A 14,714-nucleotide genomic window follows, 5' to 3' on the forward strand; every position below is an offset into this window, starting at 1 on the left:
GTCATTGGTTGACCTTCCAGGTCAGGTCAATGACCCAAAGTCGGGAAAATCGGGACCTGTTAGAAAGTCGTAAAGTGTGGCTGCTAAGGGGTTTTTCGGGGTGCTGATCACGAATATCGTGTTAGTTTTGATCACAGATGATGTCTTGAAGCATTTAGACCAGGTCGGGTCAGGTCAGGTCAGGTCAACCAGTAGGCGTCGTGACGGGTATTCGTAGTACGTGTCAACCGCCTCTGACAGCTTCGTAACATGTTACGAAGTCACCAAAACTACTTCGTAAATGTTCAAATGGTTGCTAAATTCGAATTCAGCTCCAAAAACTAGCCTAGAAACATGTAAAACTCGAAAAAGTGACCCGAGGTCACCCGAGGTCACCAAAGGTCAATAACCTGACCTGACCTTCAGGTAACCTTGACACACACGGGAGTAACATCAAATCACATGTTTGAACGTTTGAAACCACGAAAAGCTTGCAAACACGCGGCTAGTGCGAGCCGACATACGCGAAATCGCGATTCCGGCCAAACATGGTCTCGGAAAAGAGGTCACAGGTCAAAGGTCATTTGGGTCAGGGTCATGAAACTTTCAGGGTAGGTGTCAAATTGATCAATGCGAGGGTACTGAAAGTTTCGTCGCGATCGGCCGCTTTTTACGCGAGTTATTCGCGAAAAACCATGGGGGGGGTCCATCCGACCCCCCCCCCTACACATGCGAGGGTTAAAATGCTCGAGCATAAGAGCTCCAATCTTATCCGTCAGCCAGGCTGACGTTTTATGTGTCACATACCTACAATATATAGTAACATATGCAATTTCAGAGTTTTGTATTTTAATGATGAATGATAAATAGAAATAAGTGAATTAATGAACCTCACTTTTACACCAGTTTTTGGTTAATACAATGCGCGTATTATGTCTAGCGTGAACATATATGTATCACATTGTTCGCAAAATCCTGTATGAAAAACATGCCTCCCTGAAACAGCGCATACCCTGTCGTTACAAAGTCCTGCTTTAGTAACCCCACATAATGTCTGTTCTGACGCCGCTCTGCCCTGTCCCTCGGGCGGCGCAGTGTGCGAGTATTACGTGCACGTGGACTGCCAGGAGTTCGCCGTGCCCAACTGCAAGACCAGCTCCGAGTTCATCCCAGGTCAGAAGGTGTCCGAGGTGCAGCACGCGCACCTCTGGCGCGAGGGCAACCTGCCCAGCAACAGCAAGTGCGCCGTCTGCCGCAAGACCTGCTGGTCCTCAGAGTGTCTGACGGGGATGCGCTGCGAGTGGTGTGTGACCACGGTGAGGGCCAACTCCCTCCCCTCCCCTCCCCTCCCCTCCCCTCCCCTATCGGCATGATTCGTTTGCCCTCCAACACAGTGCAACTTGGAGTACAGTTTGCAATGTAATTGTTCGATACTTCCGTACCTTTGTAAGTTAGCCTAAGCAAATGTTATTTGCAGGTGCCTTTAAAAGATAAGGTATTGATTTGGCATATTGCTCAAACCACTTTTGTCAAAAACATACTAAACCACCTTTTCCGGTGTCCCTTCTCATCGTAATTAACATTGTTATGCGTTAATATTATGTCAACAATATGCAGGCGCTCTTTTGAATACTATTGTATCAAAGTATGTTTTAACCAAGGGCATAAATATTGTCCCTATGTGTTCATTATACGTCATCGCGGTTCATTTGGCAGGTACACGCGCCATGTATGAAATACATTCCACCTCAGTGCAAATACGGTGCAATGGAGCCGCTGGTTCTTCCTCCCAGTGCAGGTGAGGATATAAACGCACCCTCGGCAGAGTGTACGTACGAGTATGTCCGACAGATATGGCCACAGCCTCGGCAGAGTGTATCCAGCTGGACGGCAGATGGTGTATTCCTGCTCAATCGCTGTTAAAATCACTCAATCACTCAATGATGCGTTCTTATGTCCGTTTGTGCATTTGAACGTTTATTTTTACCTTTGGAATCCACAAGTGGATAAAATGAAAAACGGTTATCATACAACTATCTAACGTATACGTGCTAGATTATTGTAAACATTTTGCACCATGAAAGAAAGCATGCTAGACGGATTGCCATAACCATTTGAGGGTCAATAAAAATATCGTTTTATACCCCTTCCATCCACTAACAACCAAACCGCTGAACTCATCCAAATAGCTGGAAAGGACCAGCCTCGCTTACCGACTTCCGTCTGATGTGTAGACCATTGCACTGTCTCATGCAACAAACCATACCTACTTGGTAACCAGCAAGCTAAAGCGGAATGGGCTCAAACAGAGCTCCCAGACCTTATTGGCTATAAATACCGAGTGTGATGATGACGGAAGTATTTGAGTTACTCTATGTATTTTTTATCATTGCATTTGCAACGCCTCACTTGGTATAGGTATGTACTCAATGCATAAAGCCAAGAGTTTCAACCCTGTTCAATGGCTTTGTCAGTCATTCAATACCTACTCTTAAACGATATGGCGTTCGACAGTTTGGCATTTGACTAAGTAATACTCTAAGTAAATTACGTACAAGTTTAATAAATTACGAAATAAACTGAAAAAGACATGCCCGTAGAGTAGCGGAATACTGAAAATATCATTATTGTTTTCAAAATGCAGCTTCGGTGTTTGTTATGGACGAGTTGCGTGGGAAGTCCGTCATTACCCTCACATCCCGCGGTTCCTTATTATGGGACTTTTCCCCTCGGTTAGCAATCTCACACCGTGACACATTACCTTTTCTCGTGTTCACTAATCATTTCGGACGTTTGCCTGCAGTGAGTTTTCCACGCACGGAGGTGCCCAGGGATATCCTTCTTGGTATGATCAGCAAACGAAAAGAAGCCATTCCGAAGGATTTTTCTGCGCGTAAGTAGACTAACCTTCGCCCCAGCGGGGGGGGGGGCATATGTTACCACCCTGTCGCGTTTTTTTTTCGTATAAATAAAAAACCGCGGCGCGTAGCGCCGCGCCGCTTGAGGTAGCTTGAGGTACATCAATTTTGGACAATGTGTGAAATTTTTGACCCCAGGTCATGTCAGGTCAGGTCACCAGGTCAAGTTAACTGACCAAGCCTAAGAAAGTTTGCAACCATGTCCAGCCTGCAGTGTTTGTCAGAGAGGTTTTAAACTTGGTGGATCACATGATGTTATGGGTGCCTACAATTTGTTTATCTCGGATTTTTTATATGCGTGACCTAAGGTCAGGTCAGTGGCGTGACCTTTCCATTATAAGTCAATGGAGAAAAACGAAAATGCCTCGAGATTCGTGTGTACGCATAGGAACAGTCCAAATATTTCAGGATAACAATGAATTGGACCACCCGTGACGACCAAGGTGTCTTTTTTTTTGCTGATAGCCTCTTGAAAGGTCATCCGAGGTCATTTGAGGCTACAAACAGTTTTTTTGCCAATAACTCTCGATTTGAAAAAGATAGAACAATGGGGTTGGCCTCATTGTGTTTGTCTTGCCGAGACGCATCGACGGATATGCAACATGACCTTTTCCGGTCAGGTCATGACCTTGACCTGAGGTCAAATTTTGAAGTTGACCTTTCAAGGTCAAATTATAGTTCATTCGACGCGTCTCGGCGAGAAGAACACGATTCTGGCATTAGAAATGACCTAGCTTGTTTTAGTTAAAAGTTATTGTCGAAAAACACTTTTCTTAAAAACAGCTATTTTTGAAGTTTTTGCCCTCCGGAGGCTAAACCGTTGACCTGAGGTCATTTTTGATGATGACCTTATCAAAAGAAGAGCTCAAAAGCTATCGATTGCTTTTCCCAGCGTTTTTCTAGCTATCATTGTTCCTGAGATAATGGCATGTTTTCTGAAAAATATAATGACAATTCGCAAATTTTGACCGTTGTTGACCTCTGGTGACCCTAATATTGCTCTAAGCTGAAAAATGACAGAAATACTTTCAAACGTACGCATTGAGAGGTATCGACTGCTTTTTACCGTGCCTTTCTAGCCCTCTTAGTTTTTGAGTTAGAGGTGGGTGGTAACATATGCCCCCCCCCCCCCACTAGGGCGAAGTTGGCTGAGACCGCCACTGGGGCGCGGGCTAAAAAAGGAAACATTTGCATTACTTCAATCCACCAAGCTTCTAGATTTGATATTTTGTCAATGCTGCAAAAAATGTTGGACGAACAAATATATATTTTGGCACGTTTATGAGCACAAACTGTAAAAAGGTTTAATTTTGGAAACGGGTAAGTAAGGATATTCGCTGACGCGCTATGCATGTTGCCCTCTTTCAGCTCGAAGCATATCGGAAGAGTTCAGTAGCGGTGAAGTGAAAAGTCACGAAGACGGGCTGGAACAAAAGAACAGTCGAGAGTCCAGCAAGAAGAAACAAAACGATGAGCAGGATGATGGTAACCACACCCTCGGCGAACGTGTGCTGTGAAAAACGTATTACCATGGAAGAGATAATAGTGTTATCTCATCCATGGTATAACTTAGATGGACGGGAAATTCGCATTGGCACAGTCCCCGATAATGCACACCACTTCCATAGTTGCCTGTCACAATATTTACTTTCACTCCTCAGCGCTGCCTGGTGATTGTTACGGAGCTGGTCTGCCCCTTTGCCACTGTGTGCAGTTCGTAATGTTTGGACTATCTTCCTGTCTCTCCTATAAGCCCTTTTCATTCAGCCAGCTGACCCGCCCCTTTGCCGCCGAGCTGTGTTGTCCGATTTACCACGGCGCAGTGCTGACCTGGCTAACGGAATCCCCGCTCTGCTGTCATGCAGTATTGATCAAGGTGTTTGACGGCAACTGTTCGCTGCGGAGACGAATGTTCCGGACAATAGCGGTCAGCAGGTCGGCAGCCACCGACGCCATCTTGTCCACGGCGCTGGCAGCCTTCCATATCGGCTCCAAGTCAGGTCAGTCTCGGCAGTCGTACTCTATGATAACAGAGCTGCAGAATTCCTCCATATCGGCTCCTCCAAGTCAGGTCAGTCTCGGCAGTCTTACTCTATGATAACAGAGCTGCAGAATTCCTTCATATCGGCTCCAAGTCAGGTCAGTCTCGGCAGTCTTACTCTATGATAACAGAGCTAGTACAGACTTCCTCCATATCGGCTCCAAGTCAGGTCAGTCTCGGCAGTCTTATTCTATGATAACAGAGCTGCAGTGGGACTTCTTCCACATCAGCTCGAAGTCAGGTGAGGATAGGCATCCTGTAAGAATGCATGTGAAGTTAAGCCTTCATAATGTACAATTATGTTTGTCTGAACATATAATGTTTACCTAATATTGGGCGTAGCTTAACTTGCATTGCTGATTTGTCTGTTGTAGCGGACAAATACCACCTGAGTGACGCCTATATAACCTACGCCTATGTTACAGCGGACAGGTACTACCTGAATGACCTCTACACAACCAATATGTTACAGTGGACAAGTACTACCTGAGTGACGTCTATGTCTCACTGCTCGTTACAGCGGACAAGTACTACCTGAGTGACGCCTACTGTGAGGAGGAGGCGGAGCTGGACGGTGGAATGCTGGTTAGGCAGCTGTGCAAGCGCGACGGTCGCCGTCCGGCGGTGTTCCTCCGGCTACGACAGGAGACAAACCACTCAGGTACCTACGCGCCAGAACGAGAAGCCACCACACTGTCTGCTCTTCAGGCACGGCTTTTGTTATATGAGACTGTAAAGTCATATTTAAACCCAGGTATATTAATGATAATAAATCGTTTAGCGGACTGACCCTGGGTGTAAAGAAATTATTAAAATAACTTAACTTAAAATAACTTCTTTACACCCAGAGTCAGTCCGCTGAACGATTTATTATCACGGCTTTTGTGTTTGTTTTGTTGGGTTAGGCTCTTTCGGTCTAACGAGTCCATGGTAGAGTCAGAAGGATGATAGGAAATAGAGGGAGACATTGGTCTGGACGAGCACCCTGGTTGATGAATTGTCGGGGCTGAGTCCATCCAGTGGACAGGCCCCTGACACTCACCGCGCCCGACTATGGGTCTGCTCATAGGGAAGCTTCCCGCATGGGAGTTGCCCGTCCAGCCAGGAACAGGGGGTTGAGGTGTGGAGAAGAAGGATTTGAATGTCCTGAGGATGGAAACGATGGAACGGATGCTCAAAGTTATGGTCATTCGAGTGACACGATATACTGTGGAGAGACCGACCCAGCACGAACCATTCAGCCCCAGGGACCCAGAGGGCAGACGACTAAAAGTTTGGAGCTGCAGACATTCTGCTACAGATATGAATCAACCAACAGTGTCTGCTTTGTAGCACTTTCTTTATTGGAGGAATTGCAGTTGGTCAGGTAGCTGACTTGCAGTCTTGTATCAACTAGAATGTGCTAGTAGCGCCACCTGCAGAATGTCGATTCCGGATAACCTAGCACACACCAGCGCGGCGGGGTATCACTGCCATGTCAATTAGAACGGATGTCGTCACTGATCTAAGGCTCCCACAAGATAACGTTCGAAGTATACCGTAGGCTCTGTGGTCCCCATTGTGCCCTCTGCACTACATACTCGTGTCCTTGAATGGGTATATTTATGTGAATACCTACACATGGCCAAGCCTGTGCCTTGTACATATCTGTTAGATCTTTTCACCTGTGTCCTGTCATACCCTGTGACCGAACAACCTGTCAGATATTTGCCATTTTCTGCCTGTAAACCTTGCTGTGACCGCCCCTGTGACCGCCCCTGTGACCGCCCCTGTGACCGCTCCTGTGACCGCCCCTGTGACCGCCCCTGTGACCGCCCCTGTGACCGCCCGTGTGACCGCCCCTGTGACCGCTCCTGCTCCTCCGTCTCTGATCACGCCGTGTGCTCTGTTGCCAGGCTACATCCGCGTGCACCCGCAGCAGCTGCGCGTGCAGGAGGAGCAGCTGGACGTGCCCGTGTCGGACGCGACCACGTGCCGGCAGGTGATCGAGTACTGTCTCCGCCAGCTGGGCCTGACCGGGCCGGACGACTACACGCTCAGTGAGGTGCTCATCGACCGCAACGGTGAGCGCCAATAGACCCACACTGGTGGATAGAGTTTAGGTTTACCTGCATTTACAGTTTACATGTGTTATACATATATTTCTACCAAGGTTTAACTAGGTGGATGTTAATGTTTGTTATCTTCACTAGAGCTTGACAGTTGTCGAATGCTCATGACAATATCGAGGCATGAATGTCTAAAGGCAGATTGCCACCTCGCACGCGAAATTGATGCGAAAACTGATTAGCTAACCTCATTTGGTTAATCTTCTCGAAGATATAGTATCCATATTTCAAAAGAGCGTTCTTCAATATTATTGCAAAATACGTCTATATTTATAACGTTTTTGGCAAGGTCAACAGTGAGGTCACCATTAGTGGTCGACTGAAAATTCCTGAGTCGTACTTTTTTAGCATAGTCGTCACGTATCCGAGCTATGCGGACAATAAATCGTGAGGTACAGGTCTCGCGGGTTTTAGGGGCAGGTTTTGCACCCATGAAATTAAGTATACTTCAGGCTATATCTTCGTCGTCTTAAAGGCTGAAACAGACTCTTTCAGAGTTCAGGAAATCACATGCGAGAGCCTATTATTATTATTATTATTATTATTATATTCAAATACATTATAATTCTTCCCGCATCAATCGCTTGCGGGAGGTGTGTGCGATTGATGCGAACGTGCTTCCATGTACTTGAATAGGCTCTCGCATGCGATTTCCTGACTGCGGAAAGAGCATAGACAGGGGCGGAACTTCCTATTCAGTTGGTGGGGCGGCTGCCCCACCAACTTCCCATTTTGCCCCACCAACAAGCGTTTTGCCCCACCAACTTTAGCTGACTTTTAGGAACTTGTTGCTTAGCTAACCAATCTTCTTCGCATTGCAATGCGAAGAAGCCCAATGCATGCATGCAAGCCCATGCATTGGGGAGATTTGAAATGCCTGTCTGATGCCAAACATTAGCTCTGTATTAAAAAGAATTGTTTCAGTATTGCACTTTATCTAACTCAACAATTGGACGTTGTAGGTTTGACGACTTTTTGCCCCACCAACTTCCCTGGAAAAGCTCCACCCATGAGCATAGATATACAGACCATCAATATTTTTTGAGGAGGGTGCGTCTGTCCGTTACCGAGGTCCCGACTTGGTGGTGCTTTGCGTGGACTACAGGCCAGACCGTTGCACCTAGCCCGGTGAAATGTGCACAACTTATAGATCAAGGATGCGCGACGTGCCTTTGAGGGGTCTGGGCTCGATCGGATTGATAGAGAGCCCGTGGCGCGTGCCCAAAAAGTGCAAAATCGCGTCATAGACTTTACATGTATAAATTGGCGCGCGAAATCGGGCGAAAACGGCCAAATTTGCCCGACACGGGTCCGGTCCCCGTGCAATATCTTGGTGACCAGAGGTCCGACCGACACGGGGAAAACAGCATCGCGTAGATCATTGAGCGGGCTGTGGAATGATGTACGATGTAGAGGATGGCACGTGCCACGTGCACCCGTGAAGGCACTTTTGTTGAAAAAAATGCGGTTTTTGACGGATTTTGGAATTGATTTTATTTTTAGGTGACCGTTAGGGGAAGCCGGGGGAAGCCCGGGCGCGGGGGAAGCCCGGCCACCCCGTTTCCGGCTAAATTATTCACAATAAAATGCTCAACTGTTTGTCCTTTCAGCGTGGCAGCTAAGGTAACGCCAGCAAAAAAGTTAAGGCTGACAAAAATTGCATATTGTTAAAGTTATAGCGCAAAAATGATATTTTAGGGGGTTTTAGCAAAAAAGTGAGATATGTTGCACTGTTAATGTTATACCATACAGTACTAATATTTATACGAATGTTATGTAAGGACCGTTTAAGTGTTTGTAGTGAGGGGTGACGAGGCAGGCTGGCTCAAGTAAGACATTTTTTTTTTCGAATATCGCTGTTCTAAAATAAAAATTAGCACATTGGGGTAACCCCGGGCGAGTGTCCAAGCTTACCCCCAACCGAGAGCAATGCCACTAAACCACTGTTTTCCATGAGATAATAGGTACTGAGCAGATTTGGTTTACACCTAGATCAAAGATAAATTTCGAAAATAAACATGTTATCATAGACAAAGCCAGTCATGTCACTTAAGGTCAAGTAGGGTCAAACTACGTTTTTGCAGATAACGCGACAGACAATGAAGCTAGAGCTTCAAAAATGGTGTCGTTGTGTTCTTCTTCATCAGCCGAGTCGAATGATATGCAATATGATGCATTAAGGTAAAAATAAAAATAAATTTTAAGGAATTTTGAAACACACATTTTTTGTCAATTTTGCATCACGATTTTCATCGACCTGTACTGTATATGTAGTAGACGGTAGCTAAAATACCAGTAGTGACATAAACTCTAAGATGTCCAGAGCTAATCAGTACCTTAATATTTCACTTTCCGTTAATATTTGGAAAACACATAATGGTTTCATCAACTCGTTGTAAAGCGCTGGGGAGGTGGCCGGCGTTACCCCTATGCCGGGCTTACCCCAGAAAAATCAACACTTTTTTAAAACTCGATTTTCTCAACCTTATACTTATTCCACGAAACCGAATTTTTGGGAAAACACGGCCAATGAACTTAGCTAGCTAGCAGGATATCAACATTTTATACAGCACGTATGGTATGTAATAAAAATGAAAAAGAGCTTACTATGCCGGGCTTCCCCCGGCTTCCCCTAAAGGGAGATAATGAGCTTTCTTTTTTCTTAAATAAAAATTACTCGACATCTATACTATTTCTACTGTAATTTCTATAAAATATGAAAATTTCCTAGCACATTTTCGTATGTGAAAAAGGTTTTTATTTTTGCAAAAAAGAAGCAGTACTTGCAGTACTTGTAACACCCACCGAAATGCGTTGTCCTTCTCTATAAAAAGTCGCAGTATATGGCGCTTTTGTTTCAAACAGCGACGCTTGGGTTTTTGTTTGTTATCGCCTTGTCGTTGCTTGGTTGTAAGGATTCTAATTTGAATTAGAGTTAATTCGGTTTAGAATTAATTAGATTCTAATTCGGGGGTACATAGTGCCTACTCTTCTTTGTTTCCAAGTATGATTTTGCGCCACAAATGAACGGCATGCGCCAGAAACGCAGCCAAATCTTGCGATTGCGACTACGAAATTCATTATTTTGGCGTCAGAGCCTGAAGCGAAAAATACAAGCATATTTATTTCAAAAAGACTTCAGGTTTGTCGAACGGTGTTATGAGAATTTTAATAACACTACTGCATAAGTTTTTCAGTGATGCCGCAAAAGTGTTGTATCTATCTTCTTTTATTGTGCAGTCGGCGGGACCGATTCAAAATTGAGTCGTTGCTACTAAAATAGCAGCATATGGCGTCAGATGATGAAGAGGAAAAATAGTTGCGTAAATTTAGACATAAACCACCCCCAAACCATGAATATCTTTTGAAGGCACTATAGACGACCATTAACTAACTAGATGTGATGAAGATCAAATGTAAGGAATACGCTCATTTTACAAAATTACATGCAAGTACCAAAAAGTGATGTAAGTACTTATTCAACGGTCATTTTCAGCGCTCCCCGCTAACGTGACTTCAAGTTGAGATATTTGCGGCAAGGTACCGAATTGAGCAAAATGGTTTTAATTTACATTATAACTTGTTGTGTTTCGATAGGCGTTATCACAAGTGTATTCGCGGCCATTGGGGCGACGTAAGAAAAGAAGAAAACAAGTGGCTCCAAGAACTTTAAATTATCAATTAGCATGCATCTTTTCCTTGATCTGTAGAGAATTTACCAATAATTGCTAGAGAAAATTGCATTTAAAATCTTCCATTTATGCTTTTTTCAGCGTTTGCACAATATGCTCTTTTACTAAGCTAGAAACACTAATTAAAAATAGTTCCCGAATATCGTCAAGAACAATAGGAAAGGCTTGAAGTGAATACAATGATCTAAACGGTTTTGTAATCTATGTGAAGACACTTCTAAAATTACCTGTAGAAATATTGAAGGCAAAAGTTCAACTTTTTTTCACAAGACTGATGTCTATAAACCTATTCAACGTGTGACATCTCAGCCGGTATTTCGTCGCCTACAGCCCAGCTTTCCCTAGTGACCGATAGAGGCGCTGCTATCGATGTCCGCCCGTGCCGCCTAACGTTGTCAGAAAATGGTCCTAACTCAGATTTTGTGGAAAAAGGTCATTATCTCCCTTTAAACAGAGCGAGTTGAAACAACGCCTGTTGGCAAGAGAAATGTACCGCCTTTCATGGGAAAATTGTGAATAGCTAATTGATCGACGCCAAGGTGGTACAAATCACGGGAGAAAATGGTGTTTGTCGATGATGTGCCACTTTATCATTCACACGGGTTTTGTTGTATAACCTGATACGTTTGGCAGTTGAAAATGGTACCGTTGGAAAGAGCATTGAATTCTGTCCAAGGCTCTATCTGCAATTTTACATTATAAGCAACAGTATTCTTAAAAATGTAAATGTTCAAAAACATTACATTGTCATTTTTAGCGAAATTCATCGATGGCCCTCAAAAGGCTTCACGCCAGTTTTCGAATCATTCTTGTAGAACGCATGATAATACGACACGGGCACCTCGATGCGCTGTATCTTTTTTGTTTTATTACAAAATGCTTGGCCGTCAAAAAGCAATCGAACGAAACGGATACCAACCAAATCGACACAGACCAATCCAATACCCACGGGTCAAAAATAACCCTTCGCGTTGCGGAGCACGCGGGTAACCCTAGTAGAGTCTGTTTCAGGCATTATATTATTTCAGACGACGAAGAGCCTAAAAAATAATGAAGGAAATACTGCGGTTATTTTTAGGTCAGGTCAACGGTCAGGTCGCCACAGGCACTCAAAGGTCAAATGTTGTCCGTTTCAACATTATTCAAAACACCGACGCATAACTCGGGAAAAAATAGAGCTACAACACTGTGGAAAAGTACATTTGATAGCTCCCGCCTCCTTCAAAGGCCTTTCTGAATATTGTTCTCAGATTTGAGCTGAGGTTAACGATTTAGCCTCCAGAGGGCATAAACTCTAAAAATAGCCGTTTTACTATTTTTCCTTAAAGGAAAAGTGCCACCTTCGTGAAATATGAAGATATCGTTGCTTTTCATTTTGACATTATTATTTTTCATGTTCTTTTTAAATCTGGTGCCAGAAGTGCATAAATCGCAAAAAAGTATGTCAAACTATTTAACATATTGGTACTATGTTTGTACTCTCTACCGCACCTTCTGTATGATGTCATAGCGATGACATCACACTCAAGCCAATCAGCCTTCAGAAGACAGTCTCGTCGGCTTGTGTCAGATTAGCTAATTGGTTAAAGCTGAGCTGATTGGAGCTGATTGGTTAAAAACCAAAGCCTCGCCGCGGGTGGCTGTATTACAGGATAAGAACGCATTCGTGGGATAAGGACGCATTCCTGGCATATTTTCTTTTAAAATTGCCGATACCTACAAATGGAGGCCGAAATCGGCCGTAAGGTGGGACACTCTCGGGGTTTTCGGACACGGGCTACAAGATGGCCATCTCAGTTTCAAACCCCATGTTAAAGGTGACCCTTTTCCTTTAACCCGCGCCCTGCTGGGGGGTGTTTGAACACCCCCCCTTGTGGTTTTTTGCGAATATCTCAAAAACGGCGGCGCGGAGCGCCGCCGTTTTTGGTACACCTTATCATACATCAATTCTACACATGTTGTGAAAATTTCAGACCAAGGTCATTCAAGGTCAGGTCACCAGGTCACTTGAAGTGACCTCACCTCATAAAATGTTTCAATGTCTGTCGTAGCTACACCGAGTGACCGATCGCTTTGAAACTTTCAGCGATTGCTAAGAGCAATAGCATGTACAAAATGTTTATCTCAGAATTTTGATATCGATGACCTAAGGTCAGGTCAATTTTGCGACCTCCCCATTATAAGTCAATGGGAGAAAATTGAAATGCGCCTCTTTTGGACGAAAGACATTATAAACACTCCCAAACACCGAATTACAAGTAGTTTAGACACACAGAACGTGAAAATGGTGTCCGTGACCCTTGTTTATGCCCTGAGGTCATCTTAGGTCACGAATGGTATCTAACAGTTTTTCGCAAATAACTTTTGATAGAGGCATGCTAGAGCGATGAAAATGCCTTATATGTGTTCAGCTCGACGATACGGATCGACTGATATACAACATGACCCTTTCCGGTCAGGTCATGACCTTGACCTGAGGTCAAATTTTCAAGTTGACCTTTCAAGGTCAAGTTATAGTTCATTCGATGCGTCTTGACGAGAGGAACACGATGCCGGTGAAAGTAAGCTCGTACAAGGCTTGGATCAAAAGTTATTGCAGAAAAACTGTTTCCGAAAAAATCGGCTATTTTTGCAGTTTTTGCCCCCTGCAGGCAAAACCGTTGACGTTAGGTCAAATCTGAGAGAATTACTCAGAAAGGGCGTTAAAAGGGCTATCGAATGCACTTTTCCGTGGCGCTGTAGCTCTATTGGTTCCCGAGTTATGCGTTGGCTTCTTGGAAATTTTCGACATTCGACCTGGAAATCGGCGAAATTTTGCCTTCAATGACCTCTGGTGACCTGACCTTTGACCTGACCAAAAAATTGACCGAAGTGATTTCGTCATTATTTTTGAAGCTCTTTCGAACGCCGCCTTCCGCGTATCGCTACGTGGCCCAGGAGCCGAGTTACAAGGGGGGGTGTTCAAACACCCCCCCCAGCAGGGCGTGGAAATCCAGGACCCCCAGCAGGGCGCGGGTTAACCCTCGCCCTGGCAGGGCATTTTTCATAACACGGCCTGGCAGGGGAGCGGGTCGATACGAACCCCCCTCGCGATTGGCTCCTATGGCACCTAGAAACACCAAATTTGGTAGGTAGGCGGGCCCCCTGGAGTTCTCGCCTTTGTGCAAATTTGGTTGCTCTAGGTCAATATTTAGGGGGGTTTTGGGGGTATAAATTTAAAAATCTCGCTTGAAATAGGTCAAAAGTTTTTCGCTTATAGCTTTTGATCTAATTAAGATAGAACAAACAGAAAAGCACCAGTGAACTCTTAAACTACGAGGATAAGGTCAGTAACCTAAGTGCTAATTTGGTATCAGTTTACTCAAGCTATTAGTATGATATCGGTAGATATCGGCAACATATCTATATTATTGGATCGGTTGACAGCCTCATTGATGTAACACTTCAGTGGCAAGGACATGTAAAAAATACTTCTCTGGGAAAACATGGTGGAAGAAAATCATCGTATGATCCTAAGAATCTTAAAAAATTAACCAGATCATGTTATGCGTTGGTTGTTGGGAGCTCCATTGGCGCGCAACGGAGAATCGATGAGTTCTCGACTGCTCGGCCGGCAGTCGGCTGCGACGGTCGCTCGCCGTCGGACGCGTCACCATGTGGCCTCTGCTGTGTTCGCTGCTGGCCGCCTCCGGCTGGCGGCACACCGCCGGCGCGGAGGTCGACCTCCAGTCCCGGGTGCGCACTCACCTGCGCGCCTTCTCCTTCGAGGACCTGCCGCCGGGGGCGATGTCTCGTCGAGCGATGACGGCGGGCAGACGCTGAGCCCGGTGAACGCCTGCGACTGCCGCCGGCTGTGTCTCGCCAACCACACCTGTCGCGGCTACGGCAGCAGCGCCGGCACGGCCACCTGCCGGCTCACCGAGCTGCTGCCCGCTCCAGGCAGCACGCAGGCCAGCTCCGGTGACTGGCTCTGGCA

General features: G+C 45.2%; 1 protein-coding gene across 10 annotated transcripts in view; it reads left to right on the top strand.

Moving 5' to 3' along the window:
- LOC122366454 (diacylglycerol kinase theta-like) overlaps window positions 1–14,714 on the top strand; it is a 42,094-nt gene that overhangs the window by 8,561 nt on the left and 18,819 nt on the right. For all 10 annotated transcript variants that reach the window (XM_043338734.1, XM_043338733.1, XM_043338739.1 and 7 more), the window contains exons 4-10: window positions 1,075–1,295; window positions 1,696–1,777; window positions 2,783–2,872; window positions 4,266–4,382; window positions 4,763–4,897; window positions 5,459–5,599; window positions 6,834–7,001. In XM_043338734.1, coding sequence (XP_043194669.1) covers window positions 1,075–1,295; window positions 1,696–1,777; window positions 2,783–2,872; window positions 4,266–4,382; window positions 4,763–4,897; window positions 5,459–5,599; window positions 6,834–7,001 — 954 coding nt within the window. The remainder of the gene's footprint in view (window positions 1–1,074; window positions 1,296–1,695; window positions 1,778–2,782; window positions 2,873–4,265; window positions 4,383–4,762; window positions 4,898–5,458; window positions 5,600–6,833; window positions 7,002–14,714) is intronic.

Source organism: Amphibalanus amphitrite, unplaced genomic scaffold (genome assembly GCF_019059575.1).
Source record: "Amphibalanus amphitrite isolate SeventyFive unplaced genomic scaffold, NRLGWU_Aamphi_draft 000807F_arrow, whole genome shotgun sequence".
Taxonomy (NCBI): Eukaryota; Metazoa; Arthropoda; class Thecostraca; order Balanomorpha; family Balanidae; genus Amphibalanus; species Amphibalanus amphitrite.